General features: G+C 43.3%; 1 protein-coding gene across 4 annotated transcripts in view; it reads left to right on the forward strand.

Moving 5' to 3' along the window:
• Positions 1–25,027, forward strand: part of LOC111865309 (AMP deaminase 2) — a 117,909-nt gene that overhangs the window by 25,540 nt on the left and 67,342 nt on the right. For 2 of the 4 annotated variants that reach the window (XM_023853213.2, XM_023853215.2), the window contains exon 2: positions 17,768–17,960. In XM_023853213.2, coding sequence (XP_023708981.1) covers positions 17,768–17,960 — 193 coding nt within the window. Of the gene's footprint in view, positions 1–5,424; positions 5,565–17,767; positions 17,961–22,732; positions 22,906–25,027 lie in introns of those variants that run through there. The other 2 variants (XM_023853214.1, XM_023853216.2) reach the window with 2 other exon arrangements.

A 25,027-nucleotide genomic window follows, 5' to 3' on the forward strand; every position in this document is an offset into this window, starting at 1 on the left:
ACAATTGAAAGAGCAGAGAATAGATGGTGGCAGCAGTTACCGAAAAGGAAACCCCGAAGAGGAGAATCCTAGCTGAGGGTAAGCTAGGGATGATGGTGTTAACTCATTACAGCATGAACAAGTGGAGGCGAGGAGGGATACCTCCACGTCCCCCGACTCACGGCATAACCGTGGCGGCAGCGGAGGATACCTTCACGCCCCCTGTCGCTGCGGCGTAACAATTACCCACATAACATATACGTAAGGGACTAAAAACAGCACCACCTTCCATTATAAAAACTACCCTCTACTCTACGACATATCGCCACGCACATTTACTTTACTTAAAAATAATTCCAGTGTAAAATTAATTAATAATTAATTAAAACATATTTGAACATTCTGATAGATTTTAAACAATGTTTTAACGTTTTAAGCTTTATGACTAATATTACAGTTTAGTAGCATAAAGAGACGTAGAAATTGGAAAAGAAATTTATATTAATATAATTGCTTATATGGCTCTATATTAGAAACACAATTCAATAACATGTGTTATATCATGAAAACTTCCTGATGATCCAGCTGCTTCGAAACATATTGCAAATACAGAATAATAAACAAATATTAATACAGTAACTTTGGTTTATTTATTTGGAATTTGTTGTATTGAGGGCCATGGTAATACTATATAGTGATACAGACAGGGCCATGCCAACATTTTGCATAGCTTGCGGTGTCAAAAGATATGAAATCTGATATTGAGACACGTCTAAGTCAGTATCTATACTGACCAGGCTATGGGCTTGACGACTAGAGAATCGGACTTCGATTCACGAAAGGGAAGAGGTTTTTCTTCTTACCAGCACCACCTCTTGGGTTCACCGAGCCCCCCGTAGGAGTACAGTGAGTAGCGGGCGCTCTTTGCTCGGCGTAAAGCGTCCGAGGCCTGACGCTGACCTCTCATTTCAGTCTAATTCCCAAATAGCCATTTGCATGCCTTTAGATGATTATATCTGCTCGGCATACTTGCGTTAATAATGCCACAGCCGAAGAGGTCGGGTAGTTGTTAATACAGCATTTCTGTCAATAGATGGCATTAAGTGTGATATACTGATGTTTAGAACAGGCTTTCACATTTTTACTCGTGATCCTTTGAAGATAATGTGAGGAAGTATTGTGAATTTTCTTTGCAGCTGAATTTACCTAAAGTTGGCTTGGAGTTTCTAGCACTTTACTTCAGTGGCGATGCTCAAGTAAGCACATGGACAGCGTTACCTGTCTGTTTAATCATAAAATACCAAAAACAGTCGGGGAGGGATGCGAATGAATGCATTTAATCACGCGTTTATGCTAATGACACTAATTTATTATATGAAAATATAAATAGGCCTACATAAATTCCGTAAACAGTAACTCAGACCAGGCCAGCAGCTCAGTGAAGAAATTAGTCTCGAACTAAGTACAAAAAAACCCAAATACATGATCTGGGAGAAACGAGAAATGCGTGAAAATATGCCGAGGTTCAGAATATATGAAGTTACACCTCCACACCCCCACATGTATTCGCGACTTGGTATGAAGGGTAAAAGGTAAAGCTATCGCTGTAATAGGCCGTGGAGGTCCATAGGGTCGAGGCTCCCACATTTTCTAGACAATCAAGTCAGAGATGGCGGTGATGTCAGCCTTACGTGCAGGCCGCCCGTAACCCCCAAGAGTATTCCAAGAATATTCCTGGTACTCATTTCTATTAGAGGCTGAGTCGACCCCAGTGCAAAATGCGGCTGGAAGGATTAGGCCAATTGAAAAATTCAATGACCTCATCGGTAATCGAACCCGTGACTTTCCGGCGTGACTCCGCGACGTTGTGTACTAGGAGGAATTTGTTTAACTCTGTCCCTTATAGGGAAGGACGTCATGACAGTTCAGTTAGAAGGTAAAGCGTGAGATCTGCCAAAAGGTTACGGAGCAGGTGATTTTGGGGGGTGCGAGTGAAATGTTGGAAAGCGAAGAATTGACTGGTCGTTGAATAGCTCAATACATGAAGTTTATTTTGGTAAAGAAAAAAAAAAGTAAAGCTATCCCTGTACCAGGCCGTGAAGGCCTGTAGGGTTATGGGAAGTTGAGGGTCCCACATTTTCTAGACAAATAGGCTCAAAGATGGCGGTAAGGTTGTCAGCCTTACGCGCCGGCCGCGCTTTACTCCCCAGGAAAATTATTTAATTAATTAATTCCTGGTACTCATTTCTGTTAGAGGCTGAGTGAACCCCAGGGCCATAGTGCGGCTGGAAGGATTAGGTCAATTGAAAAAAAAAATCCAATGTCCTCATCGGGACTTGAACTCGCGACCTTCCATCTTGTAGCATAGCCCCTCAACCAACTACGCTACCGCGTACCCCCGAAGTTTATTTTGGTACACTTGGAAACGTATTTATATTCCACGGAGTTTATTAATTTTCAGATTAAACAAATACACGTTATGGGCCGAAATGTCGCACGAAAATATTATAATTTCATTGCACTCCTTCCGTTATATCTGGCATCATGTAGCTAATTATAGTTTTTTGTGATGAGAGATTTATAATTTCGAAATTACCAAAGCGACGTGTCGTGTCACTGAAGAGTTAACGTATGTGATGAGTCATAACATTTCAGTCGCCTTACTAGATCTCTACGAGTGTTTATGCAAGTCATGCATGTTGCATCAACCAATTTACAAATATAAAGCAGAAATTGCTGATTTTCAACGCGGATATATATATATATATATTAATAGAACATGTTTAGAGCAGACCATCACTCCAAGATATGTACGAATAAGAGGTTGAAATAAACTAATAACGGCGAAAAATACAGAACTAATAATAATTTTTGGGCGCTACAGTCCATGACGAACCATGGCCTCTGTTTTACGGATTTCCTCAAAGCGTTTCTAGCCAACATTTCGGTAAACACGTTCCCACGTGCAACAGTGAAAGATGTGTCTCAGTGGGCGAATATCATAACTCATTGCTAGGCAACAGTCAGCGCGCCAGTGAACTCGCTGACTAGGAATCACGTGACTTGTGTTTTCTATCTTGTCCGTCCGAAGCCTCTGTAAGAAGACATGTTGTAGCTTAGATTAATGCAACCCATGTGGAGTCGGGATTGAGTACCTCCGCCGTGACCCAGCGAGTCGTAGCAGGTGACGAAAAGGGAAGTCTCAAATCTGAGACAGTAAAATAATATACCTTGTAGCCACAGTGATAATAAGTCCAATCACCCTATCTTGAACCCATTATTTTCGTTACGCTTACCCCCATACTCGTGACAATATCGACAATCAGTAGGACTCCTTGGGCGGGGGATCAGCCTGCTGCAAGGCCGCCACCTACACAGGTCAACACCAATACAGAATGTACGCAAACATCCATGCTTCGATTGGGCTTCGAACCCACGACCCCAGTGTTTGAGCGAGCGAAACCGTGAGGCCACTGTGATCTCCTGAAACGTACAGAAATGGCAACCCAAACATTTTATGTCCAAACGAGTTAGAATTCCTGTATTAAAAAAGCAGGTGAACAAAACGCGCTACTCGGGCCGCGCCATAGCTCAAGCGGCTAGTCGCTGGCTCCCCACCGCGAAGGCCCGGGTTCGATCCCGGGGTCTGGTCGAGTGGGATTTGTGGTGGACAAAGTGGCGCTGGGGCAGATTTTCTCCGAGTACTTCGGTTTCCCCTGCCAATCTCCCTTCCACCAATTGCTCCACAATCACCCTCACCTATCATCTGGGGCTGGTACAATAGGCCAGAAGTGGCCGCAGTACAAGGGACTTAGTCCCACCCCACTAGCAATAAAAAAAAGCGCTACTCCCTAGATCCCGTATACTTTAATAAACAGAGAACTCTTTTGGACTGTCATCAACCAAAACATCATAGGTAAGTTAGAAACAGAATTTGACATGAAATACAAAAACTTAAACAAAGAATTACATTTACAAATAAAAAAACGAAACAACTACTGCACAAGGAACAACATGAACAGATTTTACACACACCTCTGAACAGAGGCGTAAAATACAGTAAACCCCATAAACCAAAAAAAAAGGTGTAAAACGATAGTAATTGAAGATGATATCCCAACAGAGCAATTAGGAGGAGGAGGAGGAGGAGAAGAAGAAGAAGAAGAACACTATATGAGGCAGCTAGTATCTTACAACGTCAAATAGACTAATAAGGAAGCAGAATAACACAAAAGCTATCTTGACAGCAAAAAATCAAATTAGTACTACAAGAGAAAAACTTGTACATAGCAAAGAACTGAAATTAGTTCAACGCGAGCTGTGATTGTACTGAAACAAACACAGGAATCGCCATAGTCATAACATACGAGAAAGACTGCAACCACAAAATCGAAGAATTTATCAGAACAAATAATTTGACCCATCTGTCAGACGATAATACCCGACAGATAAAATATTAAGATAAAGCGTTCATACCTGCAGTAGTGTAGTCAATACAGACGCAAAGTGTGTGTATACAAGCCTAGCCCTAAGGCACCACACGTACGCGGCACAGTAGAAGTACGTGTACACAAAATTAATAATCCAGTCCTCACCCTCGACAGTTGGCAGAACTGGCCTGGTTATAAATTAGGTCTTTCCATAAACCCACAATACAGTTACCGAACACATGCAACGTCCGGAATTTTGTTGACCTCACAAAAAGGTAGAGCTGTCGCTTTTCTTAATTAATTAAGAACTATGTCCTGAAGACATATGAGGGAGTGGGTGTGTAGCTCTACCATTCTCGACCTCGGCACTAGATTTAGGTGAGTGTCAGCTTTACCCCCGGGGAAAGAGCCCCCGAACCCATATAGCATTTGAACAAAGCAGTAGCAGTCAGTGTCAGGAGTGGCGTGGGATGGATTCACACCCGCTAAATAGTTGGACTGATTTGCGACTCTTGAAAGGAAGAAGGATTGTTTCGGCGTTTTTCGAAAAGAAACGGGAACCTCGAACACTGCCGATACCTCTGTCAGCTGCATATCCGAGGACAACCGACAGATGCAAAACGATAGAGAATGCAATGTGATACGTAGACCTGTCCGCGAAAATTGACGTGTTTCTGACTAGGCTACCATTTCCCGCAGTGATGCTGTCTCGGTCTGCTCTCAAAATAACTCTCCTCTCGTGGGTTAAATTTAAACTGTTGCCTATTATTTGTAAAGCAATGTTTGTATTTTATGCTTGTTATATACCCTGACGTATTCATTAGACCGATTGGGACTTCCTGTAGCAGCAGCGAAGGTTACATTTGTTAGCAGCGTGTTGGAAACAAAATAAAAATTGTTGTTGTTGTATTGTAAACTGGTAACAGGTGGCACACCATTGTGTTGCCGTTAAAAATAGCGGACTTGAACTCTGGCCAGCGTTTTTGTCTAGTGTATAGTGAATAGAGTCGGAACTCTCAGTGTTTGGTCGGCGATTCTGCCAGCCAGGTGTTCTCGTATTTAGTGAGATGTGTTCCCGAGGTGTTCTAAACACTGTCGATTCCGACGACTTGCTTCCGAGGATTAGAACTCCTGATCCGTTCATCGATTATGAAGGTATGTGACGAGATATAATGGAGAAATTCTTTGAAATTCGGACGTTTTGTTCCTAGCCTGTAAGGATATGAAGAACCAAAATGGAGAATTGTTGATAAATAAAAATGTTGATAGAGGCGTCCTAAAAAATTCCATGGATATATACGGAGATGTGGTGAAATCAAGGTAGTCGAGTCATAGCTCATGATGATACGATGATACTTTGTGACAAATGTATTGAATTCAGGATAATTGACTCTTAAGTGGTAAGGTTGTGATGGTACATAGTGAAGGAACGTAATTAAATTAGGGTGACTTGATTCATAGGTTATGAGAAGCCACGAACATGATGGAGGAATATGGTGAAACAGAAATCAGAGTGATTAATTAATAGGTTATACGGATGCGAGATTACATAATGGAGGCATGTAGTGAAATAAAAGTGATTGATTCCTGTGGTGAAAGCAGTCTAATTGATTCGTGACGTGTAAGGACACGACGAGACACAATAACGAAGGTGGTGAAATTAAGATGATTGAATCCTAGGGTGTAAAGATGCTGCGAAACAGAATGGTGAAATGCTGGCTGGCGATTATGACCTTAGGGAAACGACGACACAGTTCTGCTACTTCGTCTGCTGGTATCTTAAGGGAACTTTTGAACCCAGTTTTTGTACCACTCGTTATATTCCAGTTAAGCTGATTGTGGTAGTCCGTCCTGTAGTTTGTTTTTTGTAGTTATATGCATGATTTGGAAATGAACTGGTAGGATTTATAACTGATTTTCGCTTGATTTGAAGTTTTCACTGCTGTGACTATGAAGAATGCCATCTTCTGGGATGTGGCGCCGTATAGATGTTGTGTGAACTGATGTTTCGGAGGAGCGTATCGTTTCCGTTTTCAGGGTAGAAAAACAGCGAGCGAGGAACCATCATGAGCAGGTGACTGCAGATGGAGATGTGTGTCTTGTTCTGTAGGATCAATAGGATTAGTTCGGTTCCCACAGCGCCTTGTGAGAAGGGTCACGTGCACCAAACCCAGGGAACAGTTCCGTCAGTGGCGTGCCGCTGGTGGGGGAGTTCACATGTGTTGCAGATGCCCGGAAGGACCTCAGGGTTTGGAGACAGCAGGACGACAATCCCAGTATTAGAGTTACCTGACGATAAGTTTTCCCTGTGATGTTGCTTAATACCGACAAGCTTCAGCAAAAGAAGAAATTGAAAGCGGAATATTTCCTGTGGTCTGAACTGAGGGTGATAATGATTTCGGAATTAACGAACAAACTGACTAACTCCCTGGAGTTGAGTACTTCTTGAGACACCTCCCGTTACTCGGCTACTCAAGAATTTCCCAACATTTTATGGAACCCGAAGTTTCATTACAAGGGCCCGGATGTTGATGACACGTCATCTTTTTTTCCTTGTACCCTATGGGATGCTCTTAAATATATAAATCTCGGATATGAGCTGCTGGTTACANCTTCATTACCGTGCTAAGTGCATGTCGCTGGCCCCTATCCTGAGCCCCATGATTCCAGTCCTTACCATCCCATCCTAAGACCCATTTTAGTATAATCCTCCCACCTACGTCTTGATCCTAATAGCGGTCCCTCACCCGGCTTTCCCACCAACATTCTGTATACATTCCTTTTCTTCCGCTTGCGTTCTACATACCCTGCAGTGATTTCGAAATTGAAGGTGTAAGTGCAGGAGAGAAGGTATGCCCGTATTGCTGCATCTGTAGGGCTGTGTCTGTGCGGTGCACAGAATTAATGACGTGAATATCACCTGCCCCCCGCGTGGGGGGGGGGAGCTTGACGTCAGTTTCTCCGTGATGTGCGTGGAAGTCCATTCCACTTATAGATGCAATGGTATCGCGCTGTAGCACGATCTTACATGGACGGATAATGTGTACACTGGCAGGCTACTTCAGAAGAGATTTAACTGTGACGTGATCTCGTGACATTTGTTTCAAGGGCCGCGTTTCGGTGAGTTAGCGTGTCAAATGAGTAGGCTAGATTAGCACAAATGGAAACTTTGCTTACGTTATGTAAGGATCAGAATATTATGCTTTGATAAATATACTCAAAGACCAAAGTAGAAGCTAGGAGTTGCATCTCCTGAGAGCTGGAGGCCGATTGCGTGTTCATAAGTACAGTGCAGATATAAGCAGGCATATATTTTGAGGATTTGAGGTGATCAGATCAGAGGAATGCTGCCAAAATTGTAACTATGGGTTCGCATGTTCTGCTTCAGTGGCCTACTTTCCAGAAGAGAAAAGGGGCTTGTAGATTCTCCGTTGTGTGTGTACCTCAATTGACTCAGATAGGCCATGCAGAAGAAAGGACAGAATTTTATAGGGAAGCAGGAAAACTTACGACATTGTGCAGAAAACAGTTATAGGAATGTAGGATATCAATAATATGAACTAATACAAAATTGATTGGCCATGTCAGGCTTTGTTCTTTCATTCATTCATCAATGGCCCTCTCTACAGCCCTTGGGCCCTGGCCTCTTCTTCAGTTTCGTAATCATTTTTACACAGAAGGTGGGACTCCTTGGACGGGTGATCAGCCCGTCGCAAGGCCTCTACCTAAACTCAGGACAACACAAACACAGATTAAACGCATACAGACATAAATACCTTGAGTTTGATTCGAACCCACGATCCAAGCGTTTGAGCGACCGAAGACAGTTCATATCAGGCTTTCTGCCAAGGGTATATTTGTTCTTAATTTTAGATACATCGACATCTGTGAGCCGATTGTCTACAAAATGTGGGAACCTCGACGTTTCACAACCCAGTGGACCTCCACGGCCTGTTAACAGGGATAGTTTTACCTTTTTTACCTTCGTTACGGCTTCGGCCGAGTCGTGAACTGACTCCAGCACACCTCTTGCTTCAACATGTATTCTTTGTTCTGACGCCATATGATCTTGTAGGTGGATACCAAAGATTAGGAGTAACATGCTGTCGGCACCTTCAGGGTTTACTCGAAACACGGTGGTAACATGCTTTGATATATTATATTACCTACAAGGCTACACTTTGTTACAACCCGGTATTAGGTTATATTGGTAGACCTACAGGAATATGAGATTAAGAGATAAGATGCTTGCAAGATTAAGGAATGAAGAAACATTCCCACACACCGGAAATGATTTATCGGTATGAACAGAGAGGAAGGGGACTGAACGTCCCCATGGATGTGATGAAGAGAGCAGTTCTGGTCACGTGTATTGGTGACTTAGACGCGGGGTGGGCTCGGTGAGTAGATTTATTGTATTTTCAACAGGCGGAACTATAATAAGTATAACACTTTCAGTCCTACTGTAGTAAGTTAGTTAGTTATTAGAGAGGGTGGGTTTCCCCATGCACTTAGACCTGTATTGGTCCATTGTGCTTCCCTCTATGATTTCTACCAGGCTTTATATCCTACCGGTATTGGTGCTTACCATCAGTCCCACCCAGCCAGCGAGACCGGCTCTACTGGCTGAGAAGTATCTATAATGCTTCCCCCATCTACCGGAGGTATTAGTGACTGCTGTTGGGCGGGAAACGTCCGCAATTTTGCTCAGTGACCTTTGGAGGTATGAGGTTATTTTACGTGCCGTAAAGCTACGACACGGGACCCACGGCTTAAAGTCCCTCCCGGAGGACTTGTTCCCTGAATTTTTCCGCCCTTAAAAATTCGATGACCTCCGCCGGGTATTTGAACCCGCGTACTACGAGTCATGAGGTGGGAACGTTACCTCTAGACTACGGAGGCCTCTAGTCCTACTGTAACTATAACACTTCGTTGCCCATGAACAATGCTAACACTCTAAAGGTTACTGTCACTACACCACATAAAATAAAGGTTTCACTTCTGCTTTCTGACTTTTTCTGACCTCTTCGGTGTCTGACTTTCCTGCCTTCTGCTTCTCTTCTGTGTCTGAGCTGACTTCTGGTTATATTTGTTAGGTGGCCGTGATACCAGACATCGTCCCGAAGAGTTCTGTATTTCGCATCTGCAGTAACTGCCTGTCTGAGCACGTGTTACCACGGAAACACCTCCAGTTCCGCAGTAACGTACACATATACGAGGGGGTACCCAAAAGAAACCGAACTTATTTTTTTTAAACTTATTTATTCAAATTTTAAGCACAAACCTTCAATCCCCTTCAAAGTACTCTCCACTTACACTAATACACTTGCCTAGTCTTTTATTCCATTTTTCAAAACATTGTCTAAATTCATCTTCTGAGATGCTTGACAGCGTCTCCGTCGTTTTTTTCCTTCACCTCAGCAACATCAGCAAAACGCTGAAAAGAAGTTTTGATCATTTCGGGACTCNGCTCTACCCACAAAAAAAAAATAGTTCCGTTTGTTTTGGGTACCCCATCGTATGCCTAGTCGAGTGTTGTCACGGAAGTCATAAATAATAATCCCATGGTAATCCGTTGTCACGGGAACCTTCTCTGTTAACACCCGTTGCCTAGGAAATTAAGATTACAAAGACTGCCCGATAGAAAACGAAATTTGCCATATTGCCAAATTTCATCCAAATTGATCAGAGTGGACAAGTCACTGTTTGCTAAAAGGTCTTCAGTTTATTCTTTTAGCATAGTAGAGCTGTTTCACCGGGTAGTTTCAGCCGTTACTCTGTTATTAATGATTAGTATAGAATAGATGAACTAGCAGGCGGCTGTACTCCCCGGAAATTAAACATTAGTTAACAGAAGAGCCCTGGTTCTTGCCCTTCTGCAGGATTGAGTCTTTGCCAGCTTGGCACCTCTGCTGTCAGACAGGACATGGCATATTCGTTTGGCGCGCATTCTGCTGCTGTCAGACAGGGCATGACACCTCATCAGTCTGCGTTTCAAGTAGGACCGCATTGGGTTGCGGAAGACGGCACTGCCAGACCCTCCGACTGTTGATGTTCTGTTCTTGAGCAGTTCAGATCAGAATCCAAAAATAACAAGTCCGTTGTCGCTCTTTTCCTACGTATTGCTTTTGGAATGGGGGGTGAGGGGGGAGCAGCAGTTAGAAAGGCACCTGTTCATGTATGTCAGATATGGGGAACGAGAAATGTGTATCAAGTGTTGGCAACTGTGTTAAGCTGCTAGAAATTTTACTTGTTCACACCACACTCAACATTGACAGCATTTCCATGTTTCGGCCAGAAGTCACGTACTGCTAATAGGGAAATTTCTGTCTCCGGAAAACGGTGAGCGGATATCCATTACCGGTGCGAATGTTCAGTTCGTGAAAAAGTAACTCCATTCTCCATCATTGAAGGAGTATGAAATATTCTGCTTCTCCATGTTTAATATAAATTTTTACATGTTCTTATATGGGATTTACAAAGATGAATTCGGAGCTGAAATTGGCAACTTGTCGCCGATCTTTGAAACTATCTTGGGATGTTGATGGAAACGATTAATAAAAGTTACGTTTTTTTTTTTAGTTTGTACTTGCTAAAATTTTAAATCGAGCTTTACTTTATTTGCGAACAATGTGAGATGTTGTGGCCGCGTATTACGAGGTATTGCATGTGTTATACGCAGTTCTTGGGAAATGTTTCGAAGTCTGCTGGTGTGCATCCTGTTGTGTGCCACAAACATAATGTTAGCTAAGGTATCCTTCAATACAAAAAAAAAAATCAATCAATCAGTATTTCGCAGATTGAATTTTATTCCTTACCGCTACACGTTTGGTCATCATCAGGCCATCAGCAGGTAAAGCTAAAATTTATATCAAGTAGAGGTGAAGCTCCGATGTTGTGTGTTAGGCCATGTTGTTCTGAGCCTCTCAAAACGTGGAAGTTATTTCCCCCGGAGTTGTGTTGGGCTCTTACGGTGTGTTAATATTATGTATAATGTATCGTTTGTGTATAAGCCGTAATATATTGTTTACTACCACAAATATATATATATATATGTTCCTTGTGTATGGGCGTAGTGTGCGTCGTAGCTTACTTCAACGTCATTGGACTCATGTATTATGCAAAGAATTAAAATACAGTATGTGCCAAAATTACAGTACTGAAATGAAAAGACGTCCTGTTGATACCACTGTCTATTCATGTGAAGGCCCTTTGCACGACAGAACCTTCTCAAATTCTGAAGAAGTGGTCCGATCACCATGTCCCTCTAGCGTTCTTGGGTGACGGTAAGAGCATTGCCTTCCTCATCCTCAATGCAACAGGGGCCTAATATACTGTGAGCTGAGACGGCACACCATAGCGTCAGACGTGTACTGTGTAGCGGTTTCTGGACGATAACATCTGGTCGCTCAAAACCAAGGAAGCGAGTTGTCTGGCCACCACTTCCTTATGAGCGGAAATAATACTCAACTATGAATACTTTTTCCTTCGTCGAAAGACCCATTTCCAACAATTGCACAACACAATTCCCTTTTCACTACTGGGAACACGTGCGGCTGGAGCTATGCCCCGTCGACAAACGCACATGCGCGTTTCAGATGTGCGAGTTTCAGTACTGCATGTTTTGGCGCATATTGTATAAGATTAAAATAGAGCTTCGCATTGTTTTGTGTGAGTGCGAAACTTGCGATCTGAGAGAATAACAGATATTTGGGCATTTGGAAACGAAGTTTTGATTATTGGGAACATCTTCATTGAATCGTGGTGCTGGAATTAACCCTTTATTGTGGCTCTTGGTTTCCTAACTTCTTCCAGAGAAGTGCAAGGAGTAAGCCACTCCTGCTTCATTTCATCACTCTTCATAATCAAGGCACACGCTGTCATTCGTTGCAAATATGAAATAGCATATGGCAAAAGAAGCATTAACAAACTTAAAAACCAGATTTTGCATGTGTATGTATCAGTAGTTGCTGGTCTGTTTGCTGGAGACGCCTAGAATACCGTGCATTCTTTCCTTTTCGTATCAAATCCTAGAGCTTTAGAAGATGTTTTCACAGTTTTTATTTATCACGTTCGTGGCAGACATGTGTCATATTTTTTATGTTCCTTCTTAACGCCTTAATCCGTGAGTGTTCCATAAAAGTCATGTCGTAATATTCAGGTTTGCACCTGATATGAGGGCCTGTCTTGGTGTTGCTGTGTTTTACATTCGGAGAGTTTGTGACAGGCGAACTGACGCCCCTTCAGGTCCTCCACCCCTCCACACATGCTCACACACGACAGCTCTCCTAACTCGATTTCTATCAGCTAATGGCCCACTGACAACTCGTGAGAAAGAATTCGACCCAGTTTCACGAGCAGCCATACTCAGCGGTCACCGTAAAACTAATGTGACAGTAGATGTGCTGTGAAGCCTCGTAATGTCGACAAGATAACAGACGTTATGTAATAAATAGCCTGAGCAGATATGCACGTGTCAGCTGCCACCTTCATAGTGTACGACTTGGCTGACGGAGTGTCTGCTCTTCTACGTCAGTGTTTAAGCACGCAACGCTTGAAGCCTAGATGTTGACGCTGGCGGGGGAAGGGGAGGCCACATATCTGCCCCACAACTGCATTAAAAGAAAAAGCTGACAAAAGTGAAGAAGGAAACATACCAAACATTACGAATGAAAATACAAGTAGTTTTAAAAATAATTATGTAGTTGGTTGAGGGGCTATGCTACAAGCCGAAGGCAGTGATTAAATAAATGTGTCACATGTACCAGTTGTCTTTTTGGAAAATGCCTGAGGCATTCGTTTTGAATGCAGTTAAGTTCACAAGTCTTTTTCAATTTCAGTTATCTTTACTAATTTCCGTACGTCACATAGCCTTACTTTTTCCAGCGTGGTGTCGTCTACAGATGCGAGCAGAGCTTGAACTCTAGTCTCGACCCATCGCTCATGGTTCTCTTCAGGCAGGTCATGATATATGAAATGGTTTTCTAAACAGTCCGCAGTCATGTTGGCTTTCTCGTTTGGGTGATATGTTATTTCGTAGTCTCCGCTCATGTTTGAGCAGACTCTCCAGGCCAGACAGGTCTTTATTACGGTTCGAGAGTGTAATTTTGCTTGTTTACAGCTTCTACGCCGAAGCTATAGAGGCAGGAAACTCGCGGGCCGCGACCCGGGTTACTTGCCATAGTTTCCGTAGTCTCCGCTTGTGTTTGAGCACTCTCCAGGCCAGACAGGTCTTTATTACAGTTCGAAAGTGTAATTTTGCTTGTTTACAGCCTCTACGCCAAAGCTATAGAGGCAGTAAACTCGCGGGCCGCGACCCGGATTACTTGCCATAGTTTCCGTAGTCTCCCCTTATGTTTGAGCAGACTCTCCAGGCCAGACAGGTCTTTATTACGGTTCGAGAGTGTAATTTTGCTTGTTTACAGCCTCTACGCCGAAGCTATAGAGGCAGGAAACTCGCGGGCCGCGACCCGGGTTACTTGTCATAGTTTCCGTAGTCTCCGCTTATGTTTGAGCAGACTCTCCAGGCCAGACAGGTCTTTATTACGGTTCGAGAGTGTAATTTTGCTTGTTTACAGCCTCTACGCCGAAGCTATAGAGGCAGGAAACTCGCGGGCCGCGACCCGGGTTACTTGTCATAGTTTCCGTAGTCTCCGCTTATGTTTGAGCAGACTCTCCAGGCCAGACAGGTCTTTATTACGGTTCGAGAGTGTAATTTTGCTTGTTTACAGCCTCTACGCCGAAGCTATAGAGACAGTAAAGTTGCGGGCCGTTTTATCGACTTCTTCCCCCGAGTTAATTTGGATTCTGGGTTAAATTATTTCAGAGACCAGGCTTTGAAACCGCTTCCAGTCTGTGAATTTGTCAACCGGGTCCAAAAATTCTTAGTTCTTACTTAATCCAGGAAGTGGAAAACGGTTGGTAGGCAGCCCTGAGGCCACAGTATCAGAGACAGTGACTTCTGACAGTCGGGCGTTCTTGTGCACAACATCGAGCTCGTTACCCTTTCCCTCAGGCGAATAAGTATGACATTGTGGTGCTGACATTTCAAACTCATTTACATGCGATAAATTCAGTAGTTTCGCACCTGAATGATGGAAGCTACACTATTCCAGAATGGATGTTTAGCATTCAGATCTCCTGCCATTAGGGACTTATGCATTATTATTATTATTATTATAGGGGGTGGGTTTCCACATGCACCGCGACTAATAGTCTATTGTACGCCCCCCTTTAATATTCTACCAGTCTCCATACCCTGCCGGTACTGGTGCTCGCTATCAGCCCCGTTCAGCCAGCGAGGCTGTCTGTGGTACCCGATGCTTACCAATCTACCGGAGGCATTGTAAACTATTTGGGCGGGAAACTTTTTACCTAATAATTTTGCTTAGAGGTCTCCTAGAGACATAAGGATCTTTTACGTGCCGTAACTGTACAACACGGGACCCACGGCTTAAAGTCCCTCCCGGAGGACTTGTTCCCTGAATTTTTCCGCCCTTAGAAATTCCACGACCTCCGCCGGGTTTGAACCCGCGTACCTTGAGTCATGAGGTGGGAACGTTACCCCTAGACTACGGAGGCCGCTAAGTTTAAGAGCTAAGTGTTGTCTACAATATTCCAGACGTGGCCTGGTGAGGTATAGACTGCTCCAAGTAGCACTTCACTCTTACCATTCGGTATGCAGAGGCCCTGCGGATTCTGTTGAAACATGGCTATGGGGAATGCCTTTTCTAACTGCAACCGAGCGGTCAGTACTATAAAAGTAATAATTTGGAACAAAGAACCTTGTGTGGTTTGACACGTATCTCTGAGAGCAGAGCCACATCTATATGTAAGGCCCGCAGCTATTTACTGAGCTCAAAGCGCTGTCTCTAAATGCTGTGACTTTGAGCGACCTCTGAAATATAGCAGTAATTTTTTTCATCAAGGTAATTACAGTTTTGTATTCATCATTATCTTCTCTTTTTCTGACACCGTTTCACCGAGCTCTATCATGATCTGTTGCACTACAGTGGCTGCTTTTATCGTGTCATTGGTAGAACTGGGAGACTGTACTGACACACCTGTTCTCTGAATTTCCTGTTGTGGCAAATGCTGCTGTACGGGGCGGGGGTTACAAGCTTTCCCCATCTCTCTGCTATGCTGCTAGTTGCTGGTATTGCGTGTCTTGACACAGTGCAGCTTTGAAGGTCTTCTCTGGTGAGGTGAACTTAGAGAAGAACGTCCTCCCAGAGAGTCCCTTGGGATCTCATTATGTTCTCCTTTCGCATGGCTGCAAGCTCCGTGTGACGCCGGATGAGGTTTCTCTTCTAGTAGGGTGCAGATGCGACAGCTAGACGCAGATCATGTATTCGTCTTTTCGGGGAATTCCCTATGCAGTTGGCCACCGTTGCGTCACACACATCGAGTGGGTTGCTTGCAATTGGCCAGACATGACCAAAGGTTTGGTAGTTGTAGCATTGCGTAAGGTCAGTTTGACCTCTGTATAACTCTACCGTGAAGATAATATGGTTTAGGCTATTCAGCTTGAAAATCTCATGAGATTTTAAGTTTCGTGTTAAAATTACAAGAAATAGAGAGGGGTTCCACATGGGCTTGTCCGTTTCGTGCTATTCGAGTGGCCGTCGTTTGCCTTACGTTGATGACGTTGAAACCTAAGTCATCAAGGTTCTTGGAAATATTTTAAGTTGCGTGTCTGGGGAATGGTGACGGATTACTGTCTTGTGGAGAAGGTAAAATAGTGGGAATTATTTCTCTCCAGGTAGGATTTCATGGTTGAATAGTCCGCCATTTCTTTTGTAATGAAACCGGTTCTATTTAGTGTATTTAGGAACTCGTAATCACCTTTGGCGTGGTCTTTTAAGTCGTTTTGAAGTTAAATGAGGTTTATGATAGAAGTCGTCGTTATTGGTGGCGGTATACCTGGTTTTGCGGGAGCCTTCTGATCCGGTAGTTTGTTCTCTTCTCCAGTTGTCTCCGTGTTCACGTCAGTAGCTCAGAGAGGTGGGAAGAAGTTGTGACTTATCACTGCTTTTGGAGCCAGGGTTATATTGCGACTGGTTTAGTCAACTTCTTGGCTGTCTGCCAGGTATTACGTAGAGATATGCCTCTTGCTTCTCCTTATTTCCTGAAAGTCGTAATCCTGGGTCGCTGATTACACTGATGGTTTTTTCTCGCTACACCACTTTGTCCTGCCTGTGCATTTGCCTTTAGGGCGGCCTTCAATTCATTCACTGTTGCCGTGTACATGCCCTAAAGAGCACTAAAAAGCAGTGTCACATCTAGACCTTTGTACATTTTGCTGCGTTTTCTCCACGCTATACACAATAGAGGTCCACTCAGAGCTTTCCCCCGCTTTAGCCGATGTGCAACCAGCAAGGTTCTTATTGTCACTTAGTAATCTATATACTTGTTTCATTACAGTACTTGCATTTGTGTATTTCTTCCTGATGGAATGACATTCAGATTTCAGCGATGCTGTTTCTGTGTTCAGTATTGCCGGAATCCCGGTACTGGAACGTCCGCCATCTTGATGTACTCTCATCGCTAGTTTTGTTGTCTCGCACAGCAGTGCGCACACCGGCGGCCGGGCTGCAAACTTCACCGAAACCACCACGAGAATTGACCGTGAACACGCTACATAAACTGAAGTTCGTAAAAAAAAACCACTGTGGAACATACGTTTTGTTCAGATCACTAAATCAAATCAAGACCTGGTGTGAGGGTTACCCTAATCTCCCGGTCAACAGTCACTCACTCCATAGAGGCCATTCAATCTCACATACCCAATGTCACTGTCTCTTCTCTCATCCTGTCCTCTGGCTTGTCCAGCTGGCCTCCTTATATATCCTCAGCACGGACCGCATAGGACACACTGTATTCGTGGTGTCCAATGTTGTGTTACTATTTCCCACCAATTCCTGGATTGTCGCGCGCGTATTATTTGCAGTGGGAACGTGTTTGCGTAGCCGTTCCTTAGCAATGGGCGTCATCTCTGGTTCTTCTATTTCGGTTTTTAGACATATGTCGCAATACATATAGTTAAGCAGGATTTGTGACTCGTGACACAGTTGCCATGCAGTGAGCAAGACGCGATAACCTCTACTGCTTTAATGTAATTTCTTAGCTTCATTAGATACCCCCTGGTCTCATGAAATGAACTCAGCGATTGCGTCATGGCCACGTAACGATTTCACTTCTGTTTTAACAAATATCACATTGAAATTATCGGAAATTCTAAACCAATAATCAACGCAGTTGATTTCGAATTTAAACCAAACCAAACAGTATTTAATATTGTGACATGTGGACATTTACTATTTTATTATTATTATTATTATTATTATTATTATTTGCAGGGAGCGAGAGCCCCACATTCGGAGGGTCTAACGTCGGGTTTCCATTCTCCAAAATGACTCTGGATGACATGGCAACGGGCAGTGTCTCACCGCGTATCCTCTCCAACGAGATATCAGCACCGTACGAGGTGCCACAGTTTCCGATCGAGCAGCTGGAGAAGAAACTGGCCATCCAGCGGCAGCTGTCCAGCAGGTACCGTGACAGCTCGTACTTAGTCTGTTGAGTTTTGCTTCTCCCTTCATGGTTATTCGGCCAAGCAACTTAATCGTTTATGATATCACTTTATTGTACTCTGTTCCTGGTTCGGGATCTGATTTCAAGTTCTGAAGAAATAACTCTAAAAACTGATTCACTGTGATTTATTTTATGGTCATGTGAAATGTAAATACTGTCACATGTATTAGTGACTTGTAGAGGGAGTTTGGATTGGTGAATAGATTTACTGGATACTCACAAGTCGTAACTACAGATATTTATAACACGCTAAAGATTACTGCAAATATACTTAATAAATTCTTCAAATGACACGTTAAGTCTTCACATATTGATTTCTAATTATTCTTCAACATTTCTCTTAAAAATTCTGAAGTCCAATTCTGTTGACGCTCGCGGCTCCTAGTTGCAAATCGGGCTCTCTGATCTGAGTCTTATGTTAAGACGGACCGTGAGTCGGCCAGTCTCTCTTGGAATAAAGCACCCATTTGGGGATTATGACCAGACTTTTATTACTGTCAGACAGTTGCGGGTTTCTTGATGTGGGGAGCTCTCTCTGATGAAAGCACGGGTATGTCGTTTACAATTGTTGTTGGTCCTCGCCAGCGCAGTCATTCTCGGGTCAGAGTCACTTGAAACTCGTGGCCATATTTTACTGTCTCAGATTCAAGTCTTCCATTTTCGTCGCCTCTTACTACTCGCAGGGCTCCGGTGGAGGTATTCGAACCCGCCTCCATACGAGAATGATCCCATCCAAGGTCAGAGAAAAAGTGAAAGTTACGTTACGACCGACGGTCAGTTGGCCAGTCTATCTTGGAATAAAGTACCCACCTGGAGCTTAAGACCAGTTTCTTATTACTGCCAGACAGTTGCAACCTTGTTGATGTGGGGCGTTCTCTCTGACGAAAGGACGGGTCTGTCGTTTGCCAGAGTCACAGTCAGTAGTAATAAGTCTGTTGTCAGTATGTACAGTTTATGTTTTACATTGTCCGTGCTGAGTCTTTGTAACGAGAGTCTGTAACTACGATGATCTGATCATATACACATCCTCTCTTGTCGAAACGCCTCTGTTAGGGTTTCCACGTGATCGCTACCCAGCCAGTTCATTGTCACGCTGGCTGCTGCGTAACAACGGTCCCGTATTCTTGTCATGCGCTTAAGCGGCAAGGTGTTTATCGCGCCGTTGCCTAGCTATGCACGGTACAGTACACACACTGCATGTGCTGTAAACAGGCTCTACCTACTATAGGCCTAGGTGCCGAAGAGTTTGGAGACTCAGCAGTTATCTGTAGATAAATTCTAATATTTTGTGTTTATGATGATTATGGTGATGATGATGATGATCCTGATGACGATGACGACGACGGCGACGACTGCAAACTTTGGCTTAATTTCAGTGCTTGCAAAGTTTTAAGCCAGTAATGTACGTAAAACTATTCGAACTTTTAGGGACAGAGTTAATTAGCTGGAACTAAACAGGGGAGGAGGGGGGGTAAATGGATTTGAGTTTTGTATAGAGTCATAAATGCACACTATATAAGAAGGGTTACCAGCTTGAAAGAAGTAAACCTAATTAATTTCATTTATGTCTTCGTTTCGTCATTATACCCTTCTCATCTGCCCTCTGAATCAGGTTGTGGCAGTGTTTTGTCTTTTCTCCCATTAGCCCTCTTCCAGAAAACAACCCTTTTAAAGGGTTACTGTTACTCTTCTTCGTGACTTCCTTGTACCTCTTTTGTTCTTTCAGAACATTATTCCCCCCAGTCATTGTTTTCTTTCGGTAATGACTTTTTAAAGCACGCGGTAGCGTATTTGGCTGAGGCACTATGCTAAAAGCCGGAAGGTCGCGGGTTCGAACCCGATGATGTCACCGAATTTTTCAATTTACCGAATCCTTCCAGGCGCACCTTGGCCCTGGGTTCGACTCAGCCTCTAACAGAAATGAGTACCAGGAATTTTCTTAAGGGTATAGGGCGGCCGGCGCATAAGGCTGACAACCTCACGGCCATCTGTGAGCCTCAGCGTCTCACAACCACATTGGCCTCCACGGCCTGTTTTAGGCATAGTTCTTTTTAATTATCCTTTAAAGTAAGGATGAGCAAAATGCCGATCGCAGTCTGCCGGTGGACCGCGAATCAGTTTTGGGTGAACCGAAATACGTAGGAGAATGGTAATAATATTGCTGTAAATTGTAATTTATAGGGATTTCTTAAGTTAATTTCTGGAACCCCAAGAGCGATAAAAATATCCAAATCTCGGAGAAGTATCCAGGAAGCCTCACAGTACGATCCACTTATCCGCTCCTCAGTCCCTTTGCTATCCACTGTTCTGAGCTTCACTGCGGGTCCTACGCAGGCCCCAAGCCTGAGACCACCGCATGCAACACAATTAACGACTAAGTGTGCAGATCAACCGAGCCAGCTTTCACTAAATGTAACACTGATGGTGACGTAGTGACATCGTTACCCTAATAACCACAATGCAGCAAATCACGACGGGTGTAAGGAAAACAGAGATAGAAAACCGAACTGCACTCGTTATGAGAACATTGTGTGGACTTTTCTGAAGAAAATAGAGCCCAGACTTCGGTGAGCATACGGCACACTTCTAGTGTGGGAAAGCTTCTGTCGTTGTGCCTGGCTGTTGTTTCGGAAAGCTTCTGTCATTGTGCCTGGCTACTGTTTGGGAAAGTTTCTATCATTGTGCCTGGTTACTGTTTGGGAAAGTTTCTGTGCTAATGCCACTCTGCTGTTTGGTAAAGTATCTATGCTTGTGCCTGGCTGCCGTTTGGGAAAGTTTCTGGCATTGTGCCTGGCTACTGTATGGGAAAGCTTCTGTCATTGTGCCTGGCTACTGTTTGGGAAAGTTTCTGTGCTAGTGCCACCCTGCTGTTGGTAAAGTTTCTATGCTTGTGCCTGGCTACTGTTTGGGAAAGCTTCTGGCATTGTGCCTGGCTACTATATGGGAAAGCTTCTGTCATTGTACCTGGCTACTGTTTGGGAAAGTTTCTATGCTTGTACCTGGCTACTTTTTTATGCATTTCCTATGCTTCTGCCTGGCTACTGTTTTGAGATCTGGTCACAGTTTACAGTTTCTCTTATTTAAGACCCGGCAGTAGTTTAAAATCTGCTTTGAGAATCTGATTCTTTCTTGGACCCGACCGCTGCTACAATTTCTATAACAATACACAGTTAATATCTGAGACCCTGTCATTGTTTTCAGTTTCCGTATTGGTGCTGGCTATATGCATCGGTATTCATGTTCTTCACATGCTTAATGCTGCTAGGGCAGGGGTTGTGATGGGACACGAAAGAGGACAAGACCTTAAATGGTTAGACAAATGAAAAGAGACTAAGGCATATATGGGACAATAATATTTAAATGTTTTCGGGTAAAAGGGTTCAGAATATTTCATTCATATTCTGCTGTATCAGTTCACAGTGAGTTGGAGACTCCTGTGGTGAATTCGATGGACTTGTTCTAGAAATGACGCATTTCTTTGAATAATTGGCCATCTTTTGTCAGCTCAAAGAACACTTATGTAAGAAGCAATATTCAGCCACATTGTGCATGGGTCTGTAGTTCTTAAACCTAGTTAGATAAATACACACTTGACCGATCGTATCAGCTTACTGGTAACACGTGTGACCCGTATTCTGGCGATTCTGACACACTTGTTCTTCGAGTGTTTTATGGTAGCCTAAGGAGAACTACTTCTCTTCTGTGTTCCCAGGCTGTGACAGTAGGTTTTCATGAGTTAGACATGAGGCACAGCTTTTTACTCATTACTTTGCACCGCAAGTAACGATGCCCATGGGATATGGACCGTGACAACCTAACTGTCGCTCAGCTACTGGAGAAGTTTCCCACCTCTTATTCTTTGCCGATCGCAAGAACCGGTCGTTGTACCTTATTTTACGTGATATACGTATATCCCGCCCATAAGGACATACGCAATTCATCCAAGATCGTTTGTAATCTGCACCTAGTTCTCTCAATTGTGTGTTTTCCTTTTGAATATCTGGTTGGAATTTTGTTTGCGCAAATCTGCTTGCTATATGGCCGAGCCATTTCACCTTTTGTAATTTCACCACCCTGACAATATTTGAAGAAAAGTACAAATTATGGAGCGCCCCATTATACGAATTCCTCCAGGTCACGATTATTTACCCCCCCCCTTTCAGGTACACCTGAATGACACTTATCATTCCCCTGCATATAAAGAAACACGAAAAATATGGGCATCTGCTGGTTCAGTGGTATTGTTTTTCCCATGTGATTTACTTCTGCGCCATAGTTCTGACATGTTCCTTGGTAGGGCTGATTCCATTTCCCGTTGTCTTCAATTAACCTGACGTGACATACCTAGTTTCGGACCTTATGTCAATTTTCATTCCCTAGATTGTTCCAGAGGTCTCGTCTCCAAGTAGCTGGCTGTATATACATTTAGTAACATACCAGTCATCTTTTACGGCATGGGTTGTTGCATCGCCCAGCCCAGTCTCTCAGCTGGAGGACCACCCATGTCGGCTGTCTGCTGCTGTTACCCACCGCAGCAAAATTTGTTTGTTTCGGACGCAACATAAAATCTTGACATGACTGCATTTCCCGTATATAATCACTCTATTAACCCAGTTGACACTAAAGAACGCGCAGTTGATTCCGCGTCCGTCAACCAGCCTTACGGACCGAAGCCATACATACAGACACGCAAGCGCGCCCGCTGTGTTTACAGCAAGAAAGTCCGCGGACAGTGGCGCAGTGTGTGAAACACGCATCAAGCCTTGATGGGTTGGCCCCTCCGCATTGAATACTGAGCGAGACTGAGCACTGTACAGTCATGCAGTAGCGCACGGTCATGGGACGTCAGCAGGATGTTCCAGCATGCCCGCGACTCCAAGCGATGGCAACGAGAAAACATGAGGTGAGGGAAGCTCTCGTGGAATGTTTTATTATTACGTCTATTTTCCGTAGTTTAAATTACAAACTTCTTATAATGAAAAGTGAGGTAATTTGAAAATAAAGATTCCCGAGCACTGGTATAAATTAAACTCTGTGCCTCCATCAGACAGTTCATCAAAGAGCGACTGTTTCTTGCACGAAGTACCCTTTTGTGGTTGCTGTGTCAGAAGTAATATTAGGAAACTAGTTTAGGAAGACAATGCGCGGGAGAAGTAATGAAACGGGTGTCGAGGCGTTGTGTATTGTTTCATGTATGGAGGTTCATTTTTGTGATTCCACATTGTCATTGTACACAGTGGCGTGAATTCAAAATGACGTTTTCGTCGTGCCATAGTCGTCAGGAAATATGTAATTCAATTTCCAATTTGTTGAGATTTGTGTTCGGACATATATTAATCAGATTGACTACTATGTCTCTGTAGAGAAGTTCTAACAAACCATGACCGCTGCAGCTTGGAATGCGAAATTGTGTATGAAGATTTGCGAAAGTGTCAAGAAATTGTATATGAAATCATGGTCGTCCGGCGAGGGTGCAAAGTATGCATCCGCCCCCCATACTTTTGCAAAAAAAAAAAAATCGACATTGAAGAAAGGAAACAGTAGGTCTATGGTATATATTAATAATAATAATTAAAGGTACTGAAAAATCATTGTATTCTGAATTCTCTAGGACGATCTGCAAAAAATAATATTAAACGGCTTAAATATAAGTTTGTAAGCGAATTTATGGCCCAGAAAATCCTGGCAGGCGCCCTTCTATGAAATGTTGTTTACAAGTCAACAGCTACAAACATAGCGGTTGTGAGAGGCTTCGAGGTCATATGCGACACTGGATCTACAAGCAGTAAGTTGGTCTTCGTTAAAATACAGCACGCGGATGATGATGATGATGATGATGTTGATGATTATGAAAACGGTAATAATTATAGTAATATTAATAACAAAACTTGTATGATAATTACAATTGCAAACGATGGCATTTTTGACTCGCGTAATATTCTGTCCTATGACCGTCCTTGAACGAACCAGCAAGCTAAAAATAGCTTCTGTTTGTTGGATTAAAAACGTGGCGGCCTAGAATTGTAGGCATTATTAATCGTTTTTACTCCGAGTTATTGATTGGGCTTGATAATTGAAGTAATTTAATTTGGTCTTTGAGATTCTCGTTTTTCTGGGACTAAGAGAAGTAAATTAGGAATACAGAAATATTAGATTGCTTCGTTTGGGCTGAAAGTATAGGAGAATGTCGTGAAGTTTGGAGTTCGTCTGTGACACCTGGAGACGCAAATCTGAGAAGAAAGCAATTACTGGCACCTAAGTCAGGTCTAGAGGGGGTCGGTCGGTCGGAGTAGGTCCTGGGGCCGATTGGTTGCAGGTGTGCGAAGGCATGAGGTTGCCTTAATTTTTGTTAGTTTTGACCAATAGGAGTTAATATATTCCATTTAAGGTTGAGAAACTCTGTTCGAATCAACTAATTGGAAACGAGGGATTTATATTAGCGTCTGACGCCGCTTCGGGGAGGGATTGTGCGTCGGGGGTACAAGTAATCTCGAGGGGCATTTTGTTTTTCAACTTTATAAGTCAACTAACGTGTTTATGCGATCCAAAAATTCATTAAAACAATATCTGTATATTTAGTTAAATTTACGTCCTCTATAAATTTGTCTAGATCATATAATTAAGCCTTATTGCTTCTGCAACTGAAGTAATTCTGTCTTCCGCGGATACAAACTTGTGAGTTATAATAAATAAACTACCTACATCAAAGTGAATCATTGCGGCTTGTTGTATGGTGCATGATAGGCGTGTTTCTCTCTGTCAGCTGAGTTACCTAACCCAGCAAGCACCATAATCAGAATAATTACCCTGAGATATTAATCCATCAAGTTACACATCATCAACGCGGTTACCGCCGCCCACGTCGGAGGTCGGGTAGACTTTGCCAGTTATAGAACTTTACTATATTTGTGGGACCCGAAATGCTTTAGGAGCTGCAATCAAACTTACATTTCCTGGCGGTGTAACAATTCAGATGAATTAGTCAAAATTTGCATAATGCCGTAGAGCTTTCTCAGTCTAGACTA

Source organism: Cryptotermes secundus, unplaced genomic scaffold, assembly GCF_002891405.2.
Source record: "Cryptotermes secundus unplaced genomic scaffold, Csec_1.0 scaffold3651, whole genome shotgun sequence".
In the NCBI taxonomy this organism is placed as follows: Eukaryota; Metazoa; Arthropoda; class Insecta; order Blattodea; family Kalotermitidae; genus Cryptotermes; species Cryptotermes secundus.